The 27669-nt window shown below is 43.1% G+C and overlaps 1 protein-coding gene across 2 annotated transcripts in view; it reads left to right on the top strand.

Moving 5' to 3' along the window:
• The window catches only part of SHISA9 (shisa family member 9), a 345511-nt gene extending 326787 nt beyond the window's left edge, over nt 1-18724 (top strand). The window contains exon 4 of one of the 2 annotated variants that reach the window (XM_033235719.1): nt 18151-18724. In XM_033235719.1, coding sequence (XP_033091610.1) covers nt 18151-18311 — 161 coding nt within the window. In that variant the 3' untranslated portion in view covers nt 18312-18724. Of the gene's footprint in view, nt 1-11869; nt 14500-18150 lie in introns of those variants that run through there. The other variant, XM_033235718.1, reaches the window with a different exon arrangement.
• Nucleotides 18725-27669: the final 8945 nt, after the last annotated feature.

The raw sequence follows: 27669 nt of genomic DNA, 5'->3' as shown, positions 1-27669 counted from the left end.
GGCATGAAAAGCCCAGGAAACCACATCAACCTCAACGGTTCAGAGGACAAACTGAATGAGAAAACACATGCAAAGCTCCCAGTGAGTGCCCGGAGTGGAGTGATGGTGAAGAAACCTCAGTCTCAGTTCTCAGTTCCATCATTAGTCTACAGCTCTATTTAAGCCAGTCCTGTTACAGGAAACCAACTTCCTGTCTGTGACTAGCCAGTACTCCAGCCAATGTCCACATAACTCAGAGGATGCTAGATCCCTGCCTCTTGTAATGCAGTAGCCAACCTGGCAGGGAGTCTCACATCACCCCCAGCTCTCCCCTCCTACCCCACCTTAAGGAAGAAAAAGATAAACATATTTTGCCTTGATGGCAAATTTCTGGGCTTTGTTAAACTTTTAACTGTGACATCTTGATGTTTTCTCTTGAGAATATGATATTTACACATCTGCCCCAGTCCCTGATATTTTGAGAGCAAGAATCAAGAAGAGTGTTTTCCCTGCATAACTCTCACCCCATCCACCACATTCTTTAGTTTTGAAGGAATATTTTCCTGCAGATAGATCCTTGTCAAAGGAGTAATATTCATTTTTCATTGCAGGCAACATGGAATGCCTATGTTGCAATATTCTGCACAGCAGGCAAAAGGTTCCATAAATATTGAGTGTGATGGTCATAAATTCAGGTAGTGGAGCCAGGTGTCCTGGGTTCAAATCTCAGCTCCATTTTTTGGACAAACTGTCAAAGTGCTCTGAGCCTCAGTTTCCCGCTTATAAAATAAGACCAATGGTAACACCTACCTCGTTAGGATGTTGAGAGTATTGAAGGGGGTAGCAAATGTAAATTCCTAGTGAAGGTAGTAGCATAGAATACACACTTAAGAAAGGTGAGCAGTTACTCAGTTTGCCATTGACAAGAGTGGGGAAATAGAGAGGAAGTCCCTGTCGATACTCAGACTTCTGGTATACCTAAACAGTCTCTTTAATCGATCCCTGCCTCCTTCACCTGACTTTATTCTACCTTCCTCCCCCGAGCTAGGTCTGCTAAAGAGTATCCAGGTCTGTGCACATTCTCATACAGGAAGATGGATCCTAGTTCGCCTGTCTGGGAAATAAAAGCACTTAACCCGAGCTCCAGCCCTTCAATCCCTATAAAGAACAGATCATTCAGTCTTCAGTGATACAGACTGAATGACCAAGAGATGAAACATCCTGCCCGTTTCTCATATTTCATGGACTGTCATTGGAATTGGAATATCGTCAGTGCTTTCCTTCTTTCATCACATGCATATTATTGCACCCCTAGGGGCTGGATGTTGAGGATAAAGCAGTGAGCAGAACAAATACAACCTCTGCCCTAAGTGGAGCTTTATATTCTGGTTAAGAGAGACAGAGCATACACAAGTAACCAAAAAAGATAACGTTATATATTATTATGGCCTGTGAACATATTAAAATAGGGAGAGGTCTTCAGAGCCATGGGTGGGAGTGTCTTTTCAGGTGGTAGCCTTTGGTCACAGGTCCAGAGGGCAAGAAAGAGTATTTAAGCAGTGGAAACAGCAGGGATGAGGTCCAAAGGCCCTGAGATGGTGACAAGCTTGGTGTGTTCAGGAATAGAAAGGAATCTCATGTATGGTGGAATAGTACCCCCCTAAATCCATGTCCACTCGGAACCTCAGGCTGGGAATGCACATGGAAATAGAGTCTTTGCAGAGATCAAGTTGAGGATATATTGAATTAATGTGGGCCCTAATCCAGTGGCTGATATCCTTATAAGAAGGGAGAAATTTGGACACATACACACACACACACACACGAAAAATGGCCACATGAAACCTAAGGCAGAGATTGGAATGATGTAACTTCCAAGGCAAGAGATGCCAAGGATTGCCAGAAACCACCAGAACCTAGAAGAGGCAAGAATGGATCCTCTGGTGGAGCCTTCAGAGGGAGCATGGCCCAGCCAACTTCTGGCCTTGGGAGCTGCAAGAGAATGTATTTCTGTTGTTTTAAGCCATCAAGTTTGTGGTACTTTGTGATGGAAGCTTTAAGAAACCAACACACCTGGTGATGTGTTCACAATAGGTATGGAGGAGAGGAGGGTGCACAGGTAGCCAGAGTCCAGGTCAAACAGACCTCAGGGACCATTGCAAAGAATTTGGATTTTATTAAGTGTGATGGGAAGATGAATTGCTGCCTTTTGTCATACCCTTGAGCCAAAGGCAGAAACCGATGAGGAAATGTGAAAGCTTTGGTTGGGGCATTGCTTACCAGGTGAAACCAATCACCTGTGACCCAAGATTATTACCAAGCAAGAATGAGTGGTAGGAACCCCTCCCTAAGATATCTTTGCGTCAAGGAAAGGAGGTAGGTGGGAGGCTGCCTGCTGAGACCCTCAGATGTGCAGCTTGTTTTGGAAACTGGTTATTACCTTGACGTTCTCCCTTTCCACGGCAGCCAGGCTCCATCCCGCCCCGCACCTGTACAAGTGTCTGCTGCTAATTAACAGAGAGACAGATGGAGGAAGGTATAGTTTAATTTTACAGCCCCAGTTTCTTCAAGGCAATTAGGTTCATTGGAAGGAAAGCACCTTTTTCTTTCCTCTTCTTCTTTTGTAAATGAAGAAAAATCAAACAGGAGAGGGCCAGTGTTGTTGAAAGGCTCACACATCTGTTTTCTGGTTGGTTTGTCAGCCATCTGCCCACGAGGTACCGGGGCTGATTAGGTTAATGCATTTATTAATGGGGCTTGCAAGACTGTTAAATGAGTCTGTTATTTCTTTCACAAGGAGCTTTTTAATATACTAAGACAGGGGCCACACTGCACAAAGCCAAGAGTGGCTAGATAAGCATTTCTTTCGCCTCACCTGGCTCCAGACCAGAGGGAAACAGAAACATTATGAAAACAGGGTTTCATGAAAACTGCACTTCCAGGTAATGGAAATGATTCATCTATCTAACCGCTAACCACCTCCTTGTTGAAATAATCTTGAAAATATCTCTTTGGAGGATAGTTTCATGCACCAGGCACCAGTTCACTGCGCTTCTCTAAGAGAACACCTGAGGCGTAGGGCGGGAGAATGGTTAGTTAAATGAATAGGCATGAATGATATAATCTTGCCTGTAGGACATTAGATGGCCTGAGGATCCCTTGCCTTCTTCACTCTACAACTCAGATATCCTTTGAGGTTCTTGAAACTACTCAGCTCCTTCTCACCTCAAAGCTTTTGCAAATGCTGTCATGTATCAGTTATTAACTGCTGCATAACAAATGACTCCAAATCTTGGTTGCTTAGCATAGCAACTATTTATTGAGATCATGATTCTGGGGCAGTGGGGAAGTTCTTCTTGTTTGGGCTGGATTGGCTTCTCTCAGTTGGGTTTTCTTGGTATCTGGCTCTGCTGTTAGGTGGCTGATGGTCTAGGATGGCCTCACTGAACATATTGCAGTTAGCAGTCGGTTGGTTGTGGTGAACAGGGGTAACTGGCCTATGGGTTTCTCATCCTCCAGAAGTCTAGCGGCTCCCTTCTTCACATGGAGGCAGATTTCTAGAGCCTTAGAGTAGAAGTTGCTAGAATCTACTGGTCCAAGCCCACCATAATGCCAGGCCATATTCAAGGCATGGGGAAATAGACTCCACTTCTTGACGATAAGAGCTGCAAAGTGTGTTGGTCATTCTTGGAATTTGCCACATATTTCCTCACGTGGGTTGCTCTTTCTGTTACTCTTCACCTTCTGATCTCAGCTTAAAGAGCTCTTTCTCAAGAGGCAGGATGAATGCCTGCCTCCCTAGTAGAATGTTTATCCCAGGATGGCAGGAACCATGTCTGTTTCTGTTTCTGATTGTCTTTCATATTTCAGGTATCCAGCATATGGTGGGTACCTGTTTGATGAATGACTAAATGATTGAACGAACAGCTCGAAGACTGCAGCATGGACAATGGATCAGAGGAGGTGAAACAAGGCAGGGAGGCCAGTGTGGTTACTGAAGGAGAACAGTGTTCAAAGCGGGTAGGAGAAAGGGAATAGGTTAAGGAAGTATTTGTTAGATATAGCTGGAAGGACTTGTTGGTTTGACAGTTGTGCTGCAAGAGAAGAAGAGAATGAAGTCAACCATTGCTCCCAAGTTTCTGGCATAAGTGGCTAAGGAGTGGGTGGTCCTGCGTGAGAGGTAAGGAAGAGGCTGAAGAACAGATTTAAGTAATGTTGCTGGGTTCAGGCATGGCCACCTTGGGTCAGAGATGCTGGTGAATCTGTCCAGGAGGTAACTAGATACATAAATTTTGAAGTCTAAAGGGGAATCTTAGAGTAGTTTTCTATTGAAGTTTCATGGCACTGGAAATCTGGAACTTTCCTCTAAAAGGCAGGAAATGGGTTCAAGTCCCAGCTCTAATATTAGCTTGTGCTACGTTAAACAATAAAGCTTCCCTGACCACCACCTCCCTCCTGATCAGATCAAGGCCCCTTTGTGTGCCCTTTCATGGAGTAAACTAGGCACTCAACAAACATGGTGGGAGGAAGAAGGAAAGAAGGGAGACAAAAAAGAAGGTAGCTCGGTTTGGATGAATGCCTGCTTTTTGCGTAGCAAGTTGCCTACCATAGAGTAAGTGTTCAAAACATGTCTGTCGAATTTAATCCAGGGCTGCTTTCTTAAGGCAGGGAATAGATAAAATATAGGTATTGAGCATTTACTACATTCCAGGAATTGTGCTCTGTAGCAGGTGTATCTCATGCAATTCATTGCTCCAAATAAACCCAAGAGTGGTTCATATTATCCCCATTTCACACCTGAGGAAACAGGCATACATGGTTAAGTGCTGTTCCCCAGGTCTCGTAAACTCAGATCTGTCTCATTCCAGAGGCAGCAGACTTTCTTGTTTCCTCCACTCTTGCCCCAAGTACCAAACACTTTCTGTGCCCAGGGAGTACCCAATACCAGGTTCACCAAGCAACCAGCTCAGAATTAGATAAGGAGGATGGTGTGGATTCTCCATGTGGGTCTCAGTGTTTCCTCTCAATGGGATTTTCCCCCCATCTGCACAGATATGGACAGACTTGAATACCTCTGTATCTGCTTTTCTTTAGAACTTTCTGAGGGGACATCACCTATTGAAGCTGCTGGGATGCTTAATTCACAATTTATTTTGTCTGTTTCTCAGAAGCAGGAAACATTGAATGCATCCCTTGCTCAGAGCAAACCTCAGACTGGTCTGATGTCTGGAAAGAGGAACATGGGAAAGAATGATGCTGGATCATTATAAGGCATATAATGATGGCGAGTGAGGTTTTTCAGTGAGAGATTACTGGGAGGAAAATGAAAAGACAGCTTCCACCCCATTCTTGTCCTGATATTCTCTATGCTGTCACTGTATTTTGCTCATTTTTTTTTTACTTTTAAGTTCAGGGGTACAAGTGCAGGTTTGTTACATAGGTAAACTTTTGTCATGGGGGTTTGTTGTACAGATTATTTCATCCCCCAGGTATTAAACCTAGTACTCATTATTTTTTCTAATCCTCTCACTCCTCCTACTCTTATCATTATCATTCATCAAATATTTACTGAGGCCAGGTGTGGTGGCTCACACCTGTCATCCCAGCATTTCAGGAGGCCAAGGTGGGTGAATCACTTCAGGTCAGGAGTTCGAGACCAGCCTGACCAACATGGCAAAATCCTGTTTCTACTGAAAATACAAAAATCAGCCAGGCGTGGTGACATACACCTGGAATCCCAGCTACTTGGGAGGCTGAGACAGGAGAATCACTTGAGCCCAGGAGGCAGAGGCTGTAGTGAGCTAAGACTACACCACCACACTCCAGCCTGGGTGACAGAATGAGACACTGTCTCAAAAAACAAATTTTACTGAGTCCTTAATATCTGCCAGGAACTAGGTTGGACGTTGCTTATATAATGCTGGGCAAAAGTCATACCTGGTCTTCCTGGAACACTAGTGAGTGAGATGGGTGATAATGAATGAACTGCATAAACAAGTGTAAAATGACAGTCATGATAAATGCCATGGGGAGGAGCTTATTATGGAGCGATCTGACCTTGTCAGACTTTCTAGAAGGCAGAGGGACCTGAGGGGAGAGGCAGCGGGGCATAATAGGAGTGAGGTGGGAAGATACTTCCCTTTAGCTCTCTAACAAAAAAACCCCTATGTGCTGGAACTATGATAATGGCAGGGGCTATCCCTGTGGTTCTCAACCTGGCTACACATTAGAGTCACTTGAGGGACTTTGAAATTCTATGTCTAGGCCACACTCTCTGAGATTCTGATTAAATAGGTTTGGGAAGGGGTCCAGGTGTCTGAATACTTTTAAAGCTCCCCCGTGTGATTTCCATATACTGCCAGGACTGAGAACTACTGAGCCACTGAGATGGAAGGATATTTCTGCTCTCAAAGAACTCGTGGTCTAGTGGGGAAACAGATGTGAACACAGAAAATTATAAAACAGCATAGTCAGTGTTATGATGGAGACAGCAGGGGTGGCTGAGAAAGTCTGAGGGAATGAGGGAGGCAACATCTTAGCTAAGTCTTGCAAGATGAGTAACAGTGAGCCTTGCGCTAATGAAGGGGGTAGACTCTGCAGCTCACACACATGGTTCTTAGACCAGATAGGGGACCTCGTTATAAATACTACTATGACTGGTTAGCTCCCCTTCATAGCACTTATCATAGTTATACTTCTATGTAATTTGGGGGATTATTTGACCACCACCTCCCTCCTGATCAGATCAAGGCCCCTTTGTGTGCTCTTTCAGGTAGTAAACTAGGCACTCGATGAACATGGTGGGTGAAAGAAGGAAAGAGGGGAGACAGAAAAGAAGGCAGGTTGATTTGGATGAATGCCTGCGTCCCTACCAGAATGCCCACCCCAGCAGAGCAGGAACCATGTCTGTTTCTGATTCTCCTTCATATTTCAAGTGTCCAGCACATGGTGGGTACCTGTTTGATGAATGACTAAATGGTTGAACAAACAGCTCAAAGACTGCAGCATGGACAATGGATTGGAGGAGGTGAAACAAGGCAGAGAGACCAGTTTGGTTACTGAAGGAGAACAATGTTCAAAGAGGGTAGGAGAAGGAGAATAAGTTAAAGAAATGTTTGTTAGATACAGCTGGAAGGACTTGTTGGTTTGACAGTTGTGCTGCAAGAGAAGAAGAGAATGAAGTCAACCATTGCTCCCAAGTTTCTGGCTTAAGTGGCTAAGGGGTGGGTGGTCCCATGTGAGAGATAAGGAAGAGGCTGAAGAACAGATTCAAGTAATTTTGCTGGTTTCAAGCATGGCCACCTTAGTTACAGGAAAGGAGTTCTGATCTAGACCCCAAGAGAGGGTTCTTGGATCTCATGCAAGAAAGAATTCAGGGCGAGTCCATAGAGTAAAGTGAAAGTAAGTTCAATAAGAAAGTAGAGTAATAAAAGAATGGCTACTCCATAGCCAGAGCAGCCCTGAGGGCTGCTGGTTGCCCATTTTTATGGTTATTTCTTGATGATATGCTAAAGAAGGGGTGGATTATTTATGCCTCCCCTTTTTCAACCATACAGGATAACTTCCTGATATTGCCATGACATTTGTAAACTGTCATGGCGCTGGTGGGAGTGTAGCAGTGAGGACGACCAGAGGTCGCTCCCATGGCCATTTTGGTTTTGGTGGGTTTGGGTCAGCTTCTTTACTGCAACCTGTTTTGTCAGCAAAGCCTTTATGACCTGTGTCTTGTGCCAGTCTTCTATCTCATCCTGTGACAAAGAATGCCTTAACCATCTGGTAGTGCAACCCAGTAGGTCTCAGGCTCATTTTACCCAGCCCCTATTCAAGATGGGGTTGCTGTGGTTCACACGCCTATGGCAGTTGTCTTGCAAGAGAAGAAGAGTGTGAAGTCAAACATTGCTCCCAAGTTTCTGGCTTAAATGGCAAGGGGTGGGTCATCCCATGTGAGAGATAACAAAGAGGCTAAAGAACAGATCTGAGTAATGTTTCTGGGTTCAGGCATGGCTACCTTGGCCAGAGATGCTGGTGAATCCAGGAGGTAATGACATATAAATTTTGATGTCGAAGGGGGAAACTTTGAGTATTCTTCTATTGAAGTTTCATGGCACTGGAATCTAGAACTTTCCTCCGAAAGGCAGGAAGATGGGTTCTAGTCCTAGCTCTAATATTAACTTGTGCTACCTTAAACAATTTATGACATTTCAGGAATGTGTGATCCTCACAGCCTTAGCAGATTCCAAGATTCCTTTTGGCTTTGACATTCCATACCTTCAGGTAGCCCTAGAATTTAAAGAGGAACTTTCTGTTGAAAGGCTTTATCAGTCGGAGCTATTTGCATTACAAGGGATATAAACTCAAATATTAGAGTTGGGACTAGAACCCATCTTCCTGCCTTTTGCAGGAAAGTTCTAGATTTTATACATAGCAAGTTAATATGTGGCTTCCTGGGGTGTTGCCTTGGGCAGTAGTCTGAGTGGAGGCCACGCTAGCCAGGAAAGAGTGCTGTGATCAATGAATGATGTCTAGCATAGACACGGAGTCAGAAACGGTGACATAGTTTTGTTTCAGTCCTGAAACCAAAGGTTTCCCTCTATGGCCTTTCAAATAATGTTGATTGAATGTAGGTTCTACTCTGGCTCAGCCATTAGCTCTGGGTAACCTTCGTTTAATCATTTTATATGCCAGAGCAGCTTGACAGTTTCCTTATTTGTCAAGCAGCAGTAATAGTCCCCATCTTTTCTACCTTCATTGTTGAAAGGATCTGATGAGAAACGAAGCATAGAGCCCTGTAAGGAGCAGAATCAGATACAAAGATGCAAAGGAGAATCAGAAACAGATATGGTTCCTGCCCTGCTGGGGTGGACATTCTCGTAGGGAGGCGGGCATTCTTTAACCTTTATGTAAACTCACCTGTGTGACACTGTGAGATCCGGACATGTGGATGAAGGAGCAAATACTTCTCATCTCCTGAGAGATGAAAGTTCAAAATTTTATTGCTAATGACTTAATTTTAAAAGTGTAGATAATCTTATAATAAAAGAATTCAGAAATAAATAAAATAAAAGGAGGTCTCATAAAATTGTCAAATAAAAATCACATACGAAAAGAGTCAGCAAACCACCATGGCACATATATAGCTCATGTGACAAACCTGCATGTTCTGCACATGTATCCCCAGAACTTAAAGTATAACTTAAAAAAAAGAAAAGAAAGTGTCGATGAAAAGAGTCAAACTCTGTCAAATACTTGAAGAGATTTATTCTGAGCCAAATAGGAGTGAGCATGACCTGTGACATAACCCTCAGGAGTCCTAAGAACATGTGCCCAGGGTGGTTGGGCTGCAGCTTGGTTTTATACCTTTTAGGGAGGTGTGAGAAATCAATCAAATACATTTGAGAAATATGCAGGTTTGGTCCAGAAAAATGGGACAATTCGAAGCGGGGGATTGGGGGGGAGCTTCAAGGCTATAGGTAAATGTAAACATTTTCTGGTTGACAGTTGGTTGAGTCTAAAGACCTGGGATCGATAGAAAGGGAATGTTCAGGTGAAGATAAAAGATTATGGAGACCAAGGTTCTTTTGAAGTCTTATAGTGGCTGCCCTTAGAGACAATGGATGACAAATGTTTCCTATTCAGACTTTTAAAAGGTGCTAGACTCTCAGTTAATCTCTTCAGGATTGGGAGGGCCTGGAAGAAAAAGATCTAGCTATGAAAATAGAGCTTCTTTACAGATGTAGGTTTTACCCCACAAAAAAACGTCTTTTCAGGGCCATTTCGAAATATGACAAAAAAACATGTTTGGGGTAAAATTATTTGATTTTCTTCTTTGTCATGTAATGTTGTGCCAGAAGCAGATAGGAAAGTAAGTCACGATATATAGGGTTAAATAAAACCCATCTGATGAGAATTTATGGTTTGTAGGGTGTGACTCCCAGACGCCTTAGACAGAAATTTGGGCAAGATAAGAAAAAATCAGAGCTTAGTCCTCAGAAGAAAGAAAGACAGAGAAAGAGAAGTAAAAATGAAGGAAGAGAGGGAGGGAGGAAGAAAGAGAGAGAGGAAGAAGGAAGAAAGAAAGAAAAGGAAGGAAGGAAGGAAGGAAGAAAGAGGGAGGGAAGGAAGGAAGGGAGGGAGGGAGGAAGGAAGGAAGGAAAGAGGGAGGGAAGGAAGGAAGAAAGGAAGGAAGGGAGGAAGGAAGGAGTCACTGAGTGCTGGAGAGAGTGTATTTAAATTGAGTGGAAATTGGTAAAACTCTTTTGTAGAGGAGTTGGCACTATACGTCAAGAGCCTTAAGAATGTTTATACTCTTTGGCCAAATAATTCTGTGTTTTATAATCCAGATCAAAGGTCAGCAAACTTTTTAAAAAAGGATTGGGTAGTAAACATCTCAGGCTCTTTAGGCCTCACAGTTGAGTTTCAACAAGCACTCAATTCTACCATATCAGAACAAAAGCAGCTATGGATTATACATAAATGAATGGGTATGGTTTTGTTTCCAATAAAACTTTGTTTACAAAATAAGGATGTGGCCAGATTTGGCCCGTGGGTCATAGTTTGCCAATCCCTGATCTAAATTAAGAAAACAGGCCTGGTGCGGTGGCTCACACCTGTAATCCCAGCACACTGGGAGGCCAAGGTGGGAGGATTGCTTGAGCCCAGGAGTTCAAGACCAGCCTGGGCAACATGGTGAAACCTCATTTCTACAAAAAATTACACAAATTAGCCTAGTGTGGTGGTGCTTGCCTGTGGTCCCAGCTACTCAGGAGAATCATCTGAGCCTAGGAGGTGGTGAGCTATGATGGTGCCACTGCACTCCAGCCTGGGCAGCAGAGTAAGATCCTATCTCAAAAAATAATAATACATAAATAAATAAGAAAACATTTTTAGAATTATGCTAAATTCAAACTTCTAAATACAAAGAGAGGTTTAGGTGAAAAGAAAAGTTGCTATTACAACTTTATTTGTAATAGCAAACTATTGGCACAACTAGAACACTCATCAATAGGGGGATTCATTAATTTTGATAGTTCCACTCAATGAAATACTACATACACATGAAAATCCTGTTTATTAATAATTTATAACAACATGGAGAAATGCTTCATAGAACATTACATGAGACATAGAAACAAACTTATTTATAATAATGATGATAATGGTGGTGGATAATATCTAAGCACTTTACACAAGTGTTATCATTTAACTCTCCAAACAGACGTATGAAGTATACTTTTCTGTTGTAATGACTTTCCTTATGGAGAAGCTGATGCTGACAAATGTTAAGTAATTTAGTCAAGGTTAAGCTGCTGGCAGGTGTCAGAGTTGGAATGTGAATACAGGTCTGTTTAACTGCTAAAAGCAAAAACAAAGGCAAACAACCAGCCAAGAAAAATCCCAAATTAAACTCTGTTTATTAAAAAAAAAAAAAAAAAAAAAAAAAAAAACAGAAGAAAAGACACTCAAAAGTTGTTATCGGCTGTCATGATTGGTAGGTGATAGGAAGATCGCTTAACATGTTCAGTATTTTCTCTAGTGAGAATGTATCATTTTAATAAAAAAGAACAGGGGAATTTCATAGGTAAACCAACAATGGCAGAATGGTAGGTGGGACTGTGGGGAGAGAAGTGTTTATTTCCGGGGGGGGGGGTCTAGAGGTTCCCTTGGGGATGCCCTTAATCCTCTTGGTCCTGCTGTTTGTTTGTGAAAAGGACGTGGTGCTGCACTTCCCTCTGTCTTGTTCTAGGTGGAGTTTCTAGTGTGTCTCGTTTGGACTGTTGGCCTATCTTTATGCTGTTCTTGGGTTGACGTGTCAGTCTCTCTCTCTAACTCTCTCTCTCTCTCTCTCTCTTCTCTTTCTTCCCCTTCTTCATCCACCTGTTCCGCTGTGCAGCTGACAAGGTCAATGATGACTTCTACACCAAGCGACGGCACCTGGCTGAGCTGGCTGCTAAGGGGAACCTACCTTTGCACCCTGTAAGAGTGGAGGACGAGCCCGGGGCCTTCAGCCCTGAGCATGGTCCTGCCAAGCAGAATGGACAGAAGTCCCGCACCAACAAGATGCCCCCACATCCCCTGGCCTACAACTCTACCACCAACTTTAAGGGCTGGGACCCCAACGAGCAGTCCCTCCGGCGGCAGGCTTACGGCAACAAGGGCAAGCTTGGCACGGCCGAGACAGGCTCCAGCGACCCCTTGGGAACTCGCCCCCAGCACTACCCACCCCCACAGCCATACTTCATCACCAATAGCAAAACAGAAGTGACTGTCTGAGCTTTCACCACAGGGAGCACCCTGGAGACCACACTCAACTAAGAGAGGCAAAAAACAACCCCGCCCACACCCTCCCTGTCCTCCCCCAACACGTGCATCCACACACTCACTCTCAACAAGAACCAACTCTAAACCTACTGGGGACACGGAGTCGCGTTTTTCCTAGGTCATGCCTATAACGTGTCGGCGGGCAGCTGAGAAAGACCGAAGCGTGGACATTCAGCAATACAGCAAAGGGGAAACTGAGGCACACTCTTTCCACTCCAGGACCAAGGTGGCCAACTCACATGCCCAAACCACGGGGCTGAGTTTTCTTTTCCTCCTAACTTGAAACTGAAATCCGTGATGACAAAGTATAAAAGTAGCACAGTTTAGAGAAATTGTCCATTTGAGCACATACACTACTTGCCACGTGCTGTCGGTTTCTAGGTTGGAGAGCCAGGGTGGAAGTGGGGAAAGAGAATGAGGGAGGACACAAGAGAAGAGTGCATTCTGAAAGAGGAGTTGTTCTGGGAGGAATTTGCCCACATCAGAAGCATTTTTCTAATTCCAAGAAGTGGTGACGTGGACGTAAAATTTTGACAGAGCATGAAACAGTAACTGGACCCCAACCATTCTATTTATAGTACTTTTCATATCATCCATATTGAACGCAAAAAACAACACACTCTCAGACTCACAAAAAATAAATAGACCCTGAACCCACCAACAATGATGGGAAGGAAAAAAACAAAAAAAACATTTTAGAGAACTCCCATAAGGACCATGACCGTGGAAATGGGAGGGATGGACTTTTATGACAGCGAGAGGGTCTGGAGAGTATCGAATAACTTTTTAAAAAGAGAATTTAAATGTAAGCCCACTACAAAACAAATAAAAACAGCAAATTAGGTTGTTTTTTTTTTTTCCAAAATCTTGAAGACTTGTTGACATTAACAACAACAAATCCACAGCTGGAAAAGTCCACAGGAGATCAGATGAGGATCCAGAAGACTCTGATTTCTGGGTTTTGCCTCTAAGAGCTGAAACAGCCACAGAAACAAGTCCTCTATAAACTGTATGTCCCTGATATCCCTTTCCCTTCAGCGCGTTGCCGCCGCCGCTGCCAAACTTCAACTGCTTTGGACTGAAAATGTCATAAGCGTGGGTGGTGCCTTCAATGTGTTACTGTTGTTTCATGACAGTCTTGTTTCCCAAGTGCAACCTGTGTTCTTTTAGCCTTCCTTCCTCTTGTTTTTCTGCAATAGTAGAAGATGTTTCCATCCTTCCTTTGTAGGTGAGCCCACCCCATAACACCCTCTGAGGGGCTGCTACAATGTCAGGGGTGCCCAGGAGCAAAGACCTCCCTACTCTCTACACTATCAAAATGAGTCTTTCCATTTTCTAGCCCTCCCAAACCTGTCAGATGTTTCTTGGTCCCGTAATTCCCATGGACCCTCCAAATTACCTCCCCAAATACTTCATGTGTTCATCTCCCATCTAGAATATCCTGAGGTTCTTTTTCTCGTTGGTTCTCATAATCCATAGTCCTTGGGGTCCCAACAAAGTCAGTTTTCCTACAAGTTGTGTTTGTTTTGTGGAAGCCCAAAGAACTAGATGGAGAGAGAAGAGATTTTTATCTAATGTGAAAGGTTTTTCAACTAGCCCCTAAAGGTCTTAGGTAGTTAATTAACCTTCAACAGACCCACAGCAACTCTGGTGTCAGAAGCTATAAATGGTCTGGCCAAACAAGACTCAGAGTATTTTCTGAAATCCTGAACTGCAGGGTTCTGCCTCACCTGTCTCTCCATTCTGACATCATGAAATCAGCAAAACCAGACATTTATTCTCCTTTTCAGTCCCAGCAGATACGAGGACATCAACAATGCAGTTGATCCCTCTGGGCCTCAGTCTCCCATCTGAAACATGGGGAATTGGGGTAGGTCAAGCTTTTTGAAACCGCAAAACCTCTACCTGTTTTTAAAAATGAGATCTTCTGGCCAGGTGCAGTGGCTCACGCCTGTAATTCCAGCACTTTGGGAGGCCAAGGCAGGCGGATCACCTGAGGTCAGGAGTTTGAGATCAGCCTGGCCAACATGGTGAAACCCTGTCTCTACTAAAAATACAAACATTAGCCGGGCGGGGTGGTGGGCACCTGTAATCCCAACTACTCAGGAGGCTGAGGCAGGAGATCACTTAAACTCGGGAGGTTGCAGTGAGCTGAGACCACACCACTGTCCTCTAGCCTGGGTGACGGGGTGAGACTGTCTCCAAAAAAAAAAAAAAAAGGTATTTCAAAGGATGCACAACAGGAGATCTCCATGTAGAAAAAGGCACTGTGCTGTACAAAGCAGGGGTCAGAGATTTAGTGCCCACCTTCTCAGCCTCCTTGGGAAGACCACAGAGCTTCCCAGAGTCAAGTAAATACCACTGGGCATGGTCAGAGTTTCATTGACGTTAATGAGCTCTGTACCTGCAACACACTTTGGCATCTCTGTGTATCACCTTCACAATATTTGTATCTAAATTGATTCATTTTAGTGCATTATGTTTTTAAAATGAAAACTTCCTGTCTTCATCACAAATTTTTTTTAAAAAATCAGTTGCCATAAATAGAAAGTAAGCATAAAAATAAATAAAAAGGAAACAAGCAGCAATGATTAAATTCCAGCTGGAGTCTGCTGTCTGTGAGTCTGAACTAAAGCCTGGAGTTCTTTCTTTCTCTCTCCATGTCTCTGTCTCTGCTTCTCTCTCTCTCTTAAAATGATATTAGCAGGTATTAAATAATTGTTAAAGATACCAGCACCCAATGAAGACTTTCTCTTTGTACTAAATAGGTGGACTGAAAGGTAAATGAGAGGGGAATCATTTCCTATGCCAGTCAGTGTTGAACAATGCTGTAGCTATGTACTGACTATGATCATTGTGCATACACTAGGGGTGCACAGCCCACACTTCAGAAAACCTTGAGTTGACTTATCTGTGATGCTCTTTCCCACTCAAAGTTTCTGTAATTCGTATCTCCCTTTTACCTCATCGTTGCTCTTTGCCCCCAATCCACTTCATCTCACGCTTATCTCAACTCTGATTGAGAGTCTTTCTTGGCCTCTAAATTATAGTATTGTATTCCTTCTGCATGCTCCTTCTCCTCTGAGTAAACTTCATCAATTGAACTGGGCTCCTTGGGGTCTGCAGTTGTGATTTTGACAGCAAAAGTGCAGCCTGTTCATTAAGATGTAGCCATAATGATGGCCCAAGAAAGACAAGTACTTTCCAAGTAGTCCTGTCTAGGATGGAAAGCTCAGGAAGTGCTTCATAGTTTATTATCTTCCAATTGGCTTCGGGAGATGAACTGAAGAGGGAAGTTTGGACAGGGAAGGTCTTTTTATTCTTTGGCTTCCTCTTGGGATGATAGATAGACCTCACAATATGGAAAGACGGGACAACCTATGGAACTGTCTATGACTTCCATGTACCAAGACAAGGACCCTGTAGCTAGGGTGGTGAGACCTAGAAGAGAAAAACCAGAACAAAGCAGACAGGCTGTCCTCTTCCTAATTCCATGCCCTGACATCATCCCCTATTTTTTGCCTTTAGCTGTCCCCCAGTTTCCAACCCAGTGGGACCGGAGTCTGACTTCCCTTTGCCCTTTCATAGTGTCTCAGCCTCCATCTGCCTTGGGCTCCCCCTGACCTCCCCATCTAACTCTTCCCAGGTTTTTGTGTAAATGGAGCATATTTTATGTACGAATATTTTAGTAACCGTATGTTCTGCAAGTAAACCTGTGTTAATACTTGTCAACAACTGCAGAGTTTATGATACAAATAATTCTTCCTACAATGAAGAAAAAAACACGTTTGTTTTCTAAGAATGTTTATTTGTAAACATATGTATTCACTATATTAATATGAATTTCTTACCTGGCAATAAAACTGATTATATGTGATGCTGTTGGGGTTGTCATGTATCTTTCCAGAGCCCTGCATCCTAATTTGTGTTTTCACCAGAGAACACCAATATTAGCATAGAGAGTGAGGTCTTTAATACTTAGAATGTATGGGAAGTTGTTTCTAGGAAAGGCAATTTCTAGTTAACAGTAACTTATATACATTTTCCAGGAGACTTTGTGTTTGAAGCCTTTTTGGTAAGTTTTGTCACATCTCCTAGTTCACATCCTTTTGCCTTTAGAAATCTATCGTTGCTAGGTTTCCTCATCATAACTAAATTTATCCTTAACGGGCAATAATCTTGCTGCGATTTCAACTTTAGTTTTGAACACTGATCAGGGTCACAGAAGACACAAATATTGAAAGGATGGAAGATTGGTTTCTTCCCCTATTTATTACATTTTATTTCCTGTCTGGCTTCTGGTAGCATGGAGTTTGAAATTTTAAGGTAGAAACCTGTTTGACTATGGTTCCTCCAGAAACAGGCTCTGAGATGAGGATGTGAGAAATGAAGAGAATACTGGGAGGGAGTGGGAAGTTCATAAGGAAGGAAAAGCAGCCAAGAAGAGTACGATATCATGCCAGGTACCACTATACACACCTGGGGTTTCATGCTGCAAGGAAACTTTGGGAGAGGGCGTTGAACACACACACAGAATCATCCTCCCCAAATAACATGGAGCTTGGGTGTTTATGTGCCCACAGCCATCAGACATTGTTTCCAAGTTCCTTTCAGGGATGCTAATGTTCAGACACTCCTAGGCTGTCATGGGCAAAGGCAGAAGGATTTTCATGGTGTGAAGAATGCCTAGGCAGCCAGGCGCAGTGGCTCACACCTGTAATCGCAGCACTTTGGGAGGCCGAGGCAGGTGGATCATCTGAAGTCAGGACCAGGCTGGCCAACATGGAGAAACCCCATTGCTACTAAAAATACAAAATTAGCTGGGCATGGTGGCACATGCCTGTAATCCCAGCTACTCAGGAGGCTGAGGCAGGAGAATCTCTTTAACCTGGGAGGCGGAGGTTGCAGTGAGCCAAGATCACACCACTGCATTCCAGCCTGGGCAACAAGAGCAAAACTCCATTTCAAAAAAAAAAGGAAAAGAAAAAAAAATTCCCTAGGCACAGAGATGCACCTACTGGTGAATATAAGCCAGTCATTGTACACCGAAGTCCCAAAGACACTAGGGATGTGGGCAGGAATTCAGAGTGGCTGTCCAAAGCCAGAGATCGGGGGTCCCTGGAGAATGAAACTTCCACTCCCTGGATGCTTAGAGATGTCAATGTCAAGCAAAGGGGAGATGTGCAGTCAGGGTCAGGATCTTTACTCTGGGATTTGAAGACCTTTCATTGGCCACAGGGTCACTTGGCATCACCCAGAACAGATCCCCTAGGCTGTCTTTGGGGCACAGTTCTGGTTATCAGAGAGTTCTGGAACACAGAGGATGCTCTTTCAGCCCTTGGAAACTGTTGATGGCTGGAGTCACTCACATCAGAGCCCCATGAATGTAGTCATACAACAGAGAATTACACCTCTGTGAGGAGAGCCACACTATTCCTGTAGTGCGCTACCTGGTGGATTATAACTCGTAAACAACAACAACAACAATCATAGCAAGCTTATTTGCAGAGCCACACACTCTTAAAGACCCTCTATGCATTGCCACATTTGGTTCTGACTGCAAAAGGCAGGTACTATGATGCTTTGGAGATGCTGTTAAGAGATTTGTCTAAAATTTGAGTAATATTCCTAAAGTAATTCAACTAGTAAGTGGTAGCACTGGGATTTGAACTCCAGAGTTCATGCTTTAATGGCTCTGTCAGTAGTTCTCACTTGGATTCGCATGTGAATCAGTGGGGCAGCTTGATAAAAATGCTGATTCCCAAGCTCCCTCAAAGAGCTTCAGATGAGCTAGATTTGAGTTGGAGCCCAGGATCCAGTGTTTGTAACAAGCTCCCTGTCATTGCACTACAGTGACTCCTGGACCCTATGATGAGAAACCTTGCACGGTGCCACATTACACCATCATCCAACATCTGTGGGATCATCCCAAGGACCTCAGGATGCAGAAGAAATTGGAGTGGACCTATGTGCTTCCAGAGAGAGGAACTCTCATCATCCGGCTTCAAGTCTGATGTTGAAATGTTGTGTCCCAAAATGAAGAGAAGTCTGACTCCAGGAAACTTGGTTGGTGGTATTGATTCCAACGCCAATTTGCCACATGCCTTGAAACTATCCTTTCCTGCAACTCCATGTCTTCATCTTCCTTCAGAAGGAGGAGGTTGCAGTTGATAATCTTCAACCCTGCTCTCTGACTGGACTGAGTGTTCTTCTTCCTGATCACCATGAAATGGGTATAATCAATAGAATTGAGTCTCTCACCACTTTCAAAGGTTTGCTCCTGGCTGACCGGGATTTTAGTGTGTATAATAATAACATTATAGTAATGGATTCTGAGGATTGAGCACTTAACCAGGTGCTTGGTGTAGACCCAGAAAATCTGAGACAAGTCTGTGAATTTAGAAATATTATTTTGCCGGCCGGGCATGGTGGCTCACACCTGTAATCCCAGCACTTTGGGAGGCCAAGTCAGGCAGATCACAAGGTCAGGAGTTCAAGACCAGCGTGGACAACATAGTGAAACCCCATCTCTACTAAAAATACAAAAATTAGCCAGGTGTGGTGGCATGCTCCTGTAGTCCCAGCTACTCAGGAGGCTGAGGCAGGAGAATGACGTGAACCTGGGAGGCGGAGTTTGTAGTGAGCCAAGATCACGCCACTGCACTCCAGCCCAGGCGACAGTGTGAGACTCTGTCTCAAAAGAAAAAAAAAGAAAGTTTATTTTGCTAAGGTCAAGGACGTGTGCCCGTGACACAGCCTCAGGAAGTCCTGATGACATGTGCCCAGGGTGATTGTGGTGCAGCTTGGTTTTATACATTTTAGGGAGACATGAGACATCAATCAAGTACATTCAAGAAGTATATTGATTTGGTCCAGAAAGGCAGGACAACTCAAAGTGGGGGCACTTCCAGGCTATAGGTAAATTTAAACATTTTCTGGTTGACAATTGGTTGAGTTTGTCTAAAGACCTGGGATCAATAGAAAGGAATGTTTGGGTTGATGTAAGATGTTGTGGAGACGAAAGTTATATCATGAAGTTGAAGCTTTTACCTAGCAGGCTTCAGAGAGAACAGGCTCTAAAATGTTTCTTATGAGGCTTAAAGCCTGTGTTGATGCTAATGTCAGACAGGTATAATGAGGCATGTCAGACCCCCACTTCTCCTTTCATGGCCTGAACCAGTCTTTCATGATCTTAGAATTTTATTTTTGGTTTACACCAGCTTTTTTTTTTTTTTTTTTTTTTGAGATGGAGTCTTGCTCTGTTGCCAGGCTGAAGTGCAGTGGCGCGATCTTGGCTCACTGCAACCTCCACCTCCTGGGTTCATGCAGTTCTCCTGCCTCAGCCTCCCTAGTAGCTGGGACTACAGGCACGCACCACCACACCTGGCTAATTTTTTGTCTTTTAGTGGAGACAGGATTTCACCATGTTGGTCAGGATGACCTCGATCTTCTGACCTGGTGATCCGCCCACCTTGGCCTCCCAAAGTGCTCAGATTACAGGCTTGAGCCACCATGGTTTTCTGATGCTGTAACAGCCATGGGGTACTATGAATATTCTTAATGTTCTTAGGCCATGGATCCTTTCAATTATCTGGTGAATGCCTATGGATTTCCTTTTCAGAATAATGACTTTAAATGCATAAAATAAAATATATAGAATTACAAAAAAAATCCTTTATCTCAATATATACTCATGAAAATATTTTTTAAAACTCACATTTGTAATTTTGTAATACAGTCGACCCTTGAGCAACACTGCTTTGAACTGCGTGGGTCCACTTATGTGTGAATTTTCTTCCACCTCTGCCACCCCTGAGACAGCAAGACCTAGCCCTCCTCTTCCTCCCCTTCCTCAGCCTACTCAATGTGAAGGTGACAAGGATGAAGATCTCTATGATGATCCACTTCCCCTTAATAAATAGTAAATATGTTTTCTCTTCCTTATGATTTTTTAAATAACATTTTCTTTTCTCTAGCTTACTTTATTGTAAGAACACAGTATTATATATCTATATACATATATGCATAAAATACACATAACATACTAAATACGTGTTAATCTATTGTTTATGTTATCAGTGAGGCTTCTGGTCAAAGTGGACTATTAGTAGTTTAGTATGGGAGGAGTCAAAAGCTATATGAAATTTCCGACTAGATGGGGTTTGGCGACCTCTAACCCATGCGCTGCTCTAGGGTCACCTGTATGTGTGCTTTTCAACTAATGCAATAAATAACGTGATCTAGTGATGGACTTCAAAGTATTGATGAGCACAAACAATTCTTTGAGCTACCTGCTACATATGCAATGTGATACGACAATATCTGTGATTCTACCGTTGACAAAGTCCCATGTCAGTGCTGATATTGTAGATGGTTCTTTGCCTACATTTATTTATTCACTTTTGAGACAGGGTCTCACTATGTTGCCCAGGCTGGAGTGCAGTGGAGTAATCACAACTCACTGCAGCCTTGAACTCTGGGGCTCCAGCAATCCTCCCATCTTAGCCTCGCGAGTAGCTGGGACTACAGGCACTTGCCACCATGCCCAGCTAATTTTCTGTATTTTTTGTAGAGATGGGCATTCACCATGTTGCCCAGGCTGGTTTTGAACTCCGGGGCTCAAGCAATCTGCCCGCCTCAGCCTCCCAAAGTGCTGGGATTATAGGCATGAGTCTCTGTGCCCTGTCTTATTGCCCACATTTATAATTAACGGACGTACAAAATTTCAACTAGAGGCCAGTGAAAGTAAAGACATTATATATTTTCTCCCACCTAGTTTGATAAACCCACTGAATTCTACCCACAAATCTCTCTGCAGGTGTATGGGTCCCAGGTGAAGCACTGTGTACTAGTGAGACTTAGAGCTACTTACCTATTCTCTTCATGTTTCTATCTTTTTTTAAAATAGGGATAACAGTAGTATCTCTATCATTGGCTGTTATGAGAGATAAAATAATAGATAAAAAGACAGTAGCTTAATGCTTGACACCTAGTAAATATTTCAGCATTAGCTTTTGTTATTAGAATTATTCTTTCAGATGATTCCTATAACCTTACAAAGTTGTGTTTTATTTTCCCCCACTCACAGAAGAAGAAACTGAGGCTCAAAGAGGTAAAATTTGCACAGAGTAACCCAGGAAGTCAGTGGCAGAGCTGATTGAAACCTGGTTGTCTCTGATTTAACCTCAAGTTCTGGGCCATTGTGCATGTTGTGTCATTTTTAAAAACTGATGGTATTAAGTGTCCTCACTTCTCCCTGGAATGAGGCTGGACCAACACTGGAGTAGATCACTATGGATGTCCCCATTTCTTCACATCTCCCAGAGGAGAAAGTCAAATGTCCAAGGTTCAGGTAGCTCTTATCTGGGGCCTATTTATTTAAAGGCTTACTGGAGCAGTTAATACCAATGTCCTCCCTTCAACACAAGCTCTCTCCAGTCCAGTACTTACAAGATCCCAATTACAAACCTCACTCTCCCAGAAATTGTCAGATTCTAGTTTTTCATTAAAAAAAAAAAAAAAATCCATCCTGTTAGGAATGTATTCACCACATAAAACCAAAATAAGTCTTTGATATGGCTTGGCTGTGTCCCCACCCAAATTTCATTGTAGCTCCCATAATTCCCACGTGTTGTGAGAGGGACCCGGGGGAGATAATTGAATTATGGGGGCGGTTTTTCCCATACTGTTCTCGTGGTAGTGAATAAGTCTCACGAGATCTGATGGCTTTATAAGAGGAAACCCCTTTTGCTTGGCTCCAATTCTTCTCCATGCTTCCCCATGTACGATGTGCCTTTCACCTTCTACCATGATTATGAGGCCTCCCAAGTCACATGGAACTGTGAGTCCATTAAACCTCTTTTTCTTTATAAATTTCCTAGTCTCAGGTATATCTTTATCAGTAGTGTGAGATTAGACTAAAACAGTCTCTCTCTCATACATTTAGTCGCAGCCTTGAAAGATAATAATCATCATAATGCTAATAGCAATAACTTCTTTTATTACCAATTATTGAACATTTTTGTGTATCAGGCACTGGGTTAGGCACTGTAGATGCTTCATGCTTCTCTTCTTGCTGGGACTCTAAGCCTCAGTCAGCATGAGTCTCTAAATGGTTTTGTGAAGCAGTAACTTCTTTTACCACCATTTCCACCACCAATTGGACTTTATGTGAGTTAGGAATAATCTTCTATTATTATCAGTGTGTTAAGCACTGAGATTTCAGGGTTTATCTGTTAGAGTAGCTAGAATTTCCTTAACAAATACAAAAGATAAAGCACTTAGAACTGTATCTGACACTATTAAAAAAACAATAAATGTTTTGTGTTGCCATCATCATCATTATCATCACTGTAGCAGTCTATTTTCACACTGCTATAAAGAACTACGCTAGACTGGATATTTTATGATGAAAGAGGTTTAATTGACTCACAGTTTCACATGGCTGGGAGGCCTCAGGAAACCAACAATCATGGTGGAAGGGGAAGGGGATGCAAGGACCTTCTTCACATGGTGGCAGGAGACAGAGAATGAGCAAAGGGGAAATCCCACACTTGTAAACCATCAGATCTCTTGAGAACTCACTCAGTATCATGAGAACAGCATGGGGGAACTGCCCCTATGATCTAATCACCTCCCACCAGGTACCTTCCATGAAGGGATTACAATGAGAGATGAGATTTGGGTGGGGACACAGAGCGAAACCATACCAATCATCTTAACTAAACTTCTACTCTATAGGACCTCTACTTTACGCTAGGACCTTGTGAACCATCAGATCTCTTGAGAACTCACCCAGTATCAAGAGAACAGCATGGGGGAACTGATGATCTATTCACCTCCCACCAGGTACCTTACATGAATGGATTACAATGAGAGATGAGATTTGGGTGGGGACACAGAGTGAAACCATATCAATCATCTTAACTAAACTTCTACTCTATGCTAGGACCTATACATACCTGATCTTTAATCCTCACAGTAATCCTGAAAGGGTTCATAATTCCATTTTAAAGATAAGGGAACTGAGAGGTTAAATGTCTTACTCAAGGATAGAGCAAGTGCTGGAGCAAGAATCTAAACCTGGAGTTTTCTGGTTCCACCATTTCTAGCACCCCACTTAACCCTCTCAAAGTTGCTGGTACTATCTGGATCCAGTTACTGTGGTTAAATAAATAAATAAATAAAAATACCTTTGTAGAAGAAAAATGTCTTCATTGTCAGCTTGGCATCTCACTTATTTTCTTGTCAGATTCCAAATCCTAACTCGTGCTGTGTTGAACAGTTCAAAGAAAGCATTTCGCATCAAGAAATGTCATGGTTGCTAGAAATAATTTTGTCACATCCTCTTGAATTTTTCCTTTTTGCAAGTTCAGAGGTTTCAGTTAGATTCACATCTTATAATGCCTCTTTTTAAAACATTATAAAAGGGCAACTCATTTTTTAAAATCTCAACATCCAAATAGAACACTTCGTTTTTTTCATCTTAAAAGGTAAAAAATGGGAAGACTCTAAAGAGGCAATTTACAATGTGCAGGTGCCTTATTTTCTGGTAATTTGAAGCTGTTTTTGATGCTGTAATTTGTTTTTGAATTTTGCTGTCCCTGTATCAAAGGCAATTCAGTTGAATGTACTGGAATGCTACAAGTTAGGTGTCTGTTGAATTCCCAGATCCAGGATACCGAAAGTCAGCACCATGTAGGTCGTAAAGCCTTTCTCTTGGGTCTTATTAGTTACCGTGAGAATTTTCCTCATGGGGGTTTGATTCTGTCTCATGTGGAGTCAGTGCTAGACTTTTGGATAAAATTTAGGGAATACTGCTGAGTGCTTGGTTCTGCTCAAGAAAACTCATTTCATAATTCATTCAATAAATACAGAGCATCTACGATGTGCCAGCGATGGTGCTGGGTGTTGAGGGTGCAAGAATCCCCTTTATTGCCACCCTTCTCCTTCCCCCTTCTCCAAAAAGTGAAAATAAAGAAGGTAGAAGATGAACAATAGAAAGCAAGCACCATAAAGAAATAAAGAGGCACTGCAGGTAGAGAGATGCCTTGGTGTCAGATAAGCTTGGATTTCAGTCCTCTCTCTAACTTCTAGTTATGTGACCTTGGGGAAGCTACTGAGCTTTTCAGAGCCTAGTTTTTCTCATCTGTAGAGCAAGAAAGCCCAGTCATACCAACCTTGTCATGTTGTTTGAGCAGCTGAGATACGATATGTAAAACATTTACTCATGGTGGATGCCCAACAAACTTGGGCTGTTATTAATCGGAAGTGTTTTCTTATCCACTCCCACCCATTAGGAGCCAGGCTAATGTGGTACCTTGGTTTTTCCATTTTGCTTTTATTGGGGTCCCCAGAAAGAGATCCTGAGACAGGAATTCATGTGCAAGGAAGGAAGGAATTTTGGAAGAAACTGGTAAGGGGATGGCAGAAGTTAGGTAGAAGGAGAAGGACCCAAACAAGGATACACTTTTAGGCAATGCCACAGAGAGGGTATATCTTATGTGCATTACTCTTTAGAATTTGCATCGACCCCAAGCAAGGGAGCATGGTTTTCATTCTTACATGCCTGTCAGTCATTCACCAAAGAGATGGAAACTTCTAGCTACTCTGGCTCATTGCATCTTGAGGGAAATTTTCTCAAAGAGTCTCAGGTGCTGGTGGTTGGAACTAAAGACATACAGAATGTGGAAAAGAGGTGCATGGAAACAAGAAAAAGGATGTGAGGACATCTAGGTGAAGTACCATGTTGGTTATACTTCCCTTTTCTGACTTCTCAGAGACATTAGCCCTGGTTCAACTAGTCCCAGTAAGGAAGATGAGTTTTCCTTGATTCATAAAAGCAGGACGTTTGGAGAATTTACCTGCCAAAAATATGGGGAATAGCTTTTGGGTCAGTCTCATTGAAGACAAAATCTCAGCCTAACTTTTTATAGCCCATGTCACTTTGGGCAATCAATTTAGCCTCCTTGACCTAGATTTTCTCACTTATAAAATAGGAAAAACAATGCGATTTCTGTAGATTTGTTGTAGGTTGAGATGACTTTATATTCCCTGACTTACTTGACAAATATGCCGAGCATCTGCTACATATCAAACAGGGATGATCTTGGTACACTGAAATGAATTAGGCACACGTCCTGCCTTCCAAGACCTTGGCATCTAATGGGGGAGGCAGACATATAAATTACAGACTATGTTTTCTTCCTTATACATTTTTTTCTCTCTTTCTCTGTTTCCTTCTCTATGTCTTGTTTTTACTTGGTTGCATCTTCTCTTCTTTTTTCCTCCCCTCTTCCTTCTCCTTCACTTTATCTCCACCTTTCTTTTATTATTATGTATTTTACTTCTTCGAGACAAGGTCTCACTGTCACACAAGCTGCAGTGCAGTTGTGGTAGGCTCACAGCAGCCTCAACCTCCAAGGCTCAACCGATCTCCCAGCCTCAGCCTCCAAGAAACTGGTACTACAGGAGCACACCACCCTGCCTAGCTAAATTTTAAAAAATGTTTGTAAAGCTGGGGTTTTGCTATGTTGCCCAGACTGGTCTTGAACTCCTAGGCTCAAGCAGTCCCTCCACCTCGGTCTCCTGAGTAGCTGGGACTGCAGGTGTGTGCCACTGCACCTGGCCACATCTCTGCATTTCTATCTTGCATTCTCTGACCCTCACCACATCCATACCTATATTTATATTTATATTAACTGGAGGATATCTAATCTGCTACCCTTTCAAGTCCCTGACTCCTGTTGCTGTTTTCCAAAGTTTCTTTTGCAAGTTGCACAGCGTATAAAGTTCTGGGGAATTCAACTGGACCTAGACCCTCAGGTGTGACAGAAGGAGACTTGAAGATAGGAGAAGACCATCTAGAGCTTTACTTAAAGCTTAGTGGTGGAAGAGTTGGGGGCAGGAGGTACAACTAGCAGGCCTGAGTGGGCAGTCCTAAGGAATGGCAAATAGAATTTATGATTAATGGCACTGTGGGGAGAGGGTCAGAGGTAAATTTCCCTGCTCTTGTGTACATGGGTAGACTCCTAAGAGCATTAGGATAGGAGCCAGAAATTCTTGGTTTTAATTCTAGCTCTGAAACTAGTCATATCATTTTGGACATTGATTTCCTCATCCATAAGATATCAAGGCTGCATTCAGTGATTTTTTTAGGACTCCTCTGATGCTCTTGGTCAGGAACGCTGCCTTCATAAATTTCTTACTGCCCCAACCCCATTGTATCTTACTCTAGGAATGGCACCCACCAGGTGCTTATATATATAACAACAATAGACTTATTTTCTTTATTCCAGGATTCTGGGGATGATTAGCTTTGGGTTTGAGAAAGATCTGCATTTGGGGCCCTGGAAGCAGACTCTGTTGGCTGGAACCCATTCAGCCATTTTACTGTGAAGTCCAGGGCAGCTGCTGCAGATGGCGAGGCAAACCCTAATGGCTTGTATAATGTGGTACTTCTCAGACTTGACCACCATGATTCAGAGGCTCTGTGGGCTCGGGAACTTGCATCTTAAGAAACACTTTGGGGATTCTGATGCAAGTAGTTGGTGGACTACTGTTGACAGTCAATTCTAGAAACCTGAGCTTGGTGCTGCCACCAATACTCTGTGTGACCCTTACCTAGTAGTGTAAGGTTTTGAACACCTTTCTTCATCTGCACAACAGGGCTCTTCACCCCCGCCCTATCTTCCTGCTGGATTTCTGTGGTGAACAGATAAAACAGCAGACGGAAAAACTCTAAGAGGCTCCACAAGAATCAAAGATGGCGACCTTTGTGTGTGAAGATGCACCATCCCCAAGCTTCCTCCTCTCCATACTCAGAAGAAGAGAGACTGCAGGCAGATAATATTCCAGGGGACACTTCAGCCCCTCATCCTATCTCCTGTATTTGATATTTCTTGATCCCCACTTCACCTGCTTTTGACCAGCTTTTTAAAATCCAGTCATTGCCGTGACAACCAGCTATGCAAGTGTACCCAGGTAGCTAGCACCTGGCCTAGGTGTGCTTTAGAGCTCTTGCTTTCTGACTCAATGCCTTGTGCCCTCAGCATGTGCAAACCTGGAAGTGTGAGAGGGTTAACACTCCACGGCCCAAACATTGACTCATGGTTGGGGGAAGAGGAGGACTGGAGATTAGTGGTGCATATTCCCCTCTCCATCTATTAGGTGGACAGTTCTAAGTGATTGCTTCCTCAGAGAGTCCTAGTGGGTTGGAACCCACTTGTCCATATGGTGGTTACCAGGTCCATAAAGTGCCCTGAGGTTGGCTTTTCATCCTTCCTGTTTCATTCTTCCAAGCCCCTCCTCCTTTTTTTTAGGATACTTTCCAAAATAAATACCTGCACGTAGCACCTTGGTCAAGTTCTGATT

The sequence above is a fragment of the Trachypithecus francoisi genome, unplaced genomic scaffold (genome assembly GCF_009764315.1).
Source record: "Trachypithecus francoisi isolate TF-2019V2 unplaced genomic scaffold, Tfra_2.0 Lachesis_group15, whole genome shotgun sequence".
Classification (NCBI taxonomy): Eukaryota; Metazoa; Chordata; class Mammalia; order Primates; family Cercopithecidae; genus Trachypithecus; species Trachypithecus francoisi.
The sequence above is the reverse complement of the archived record's forward strand: the minus strand, read 5'-3'. Positions and strand labels throughout refer to the sequence as shown.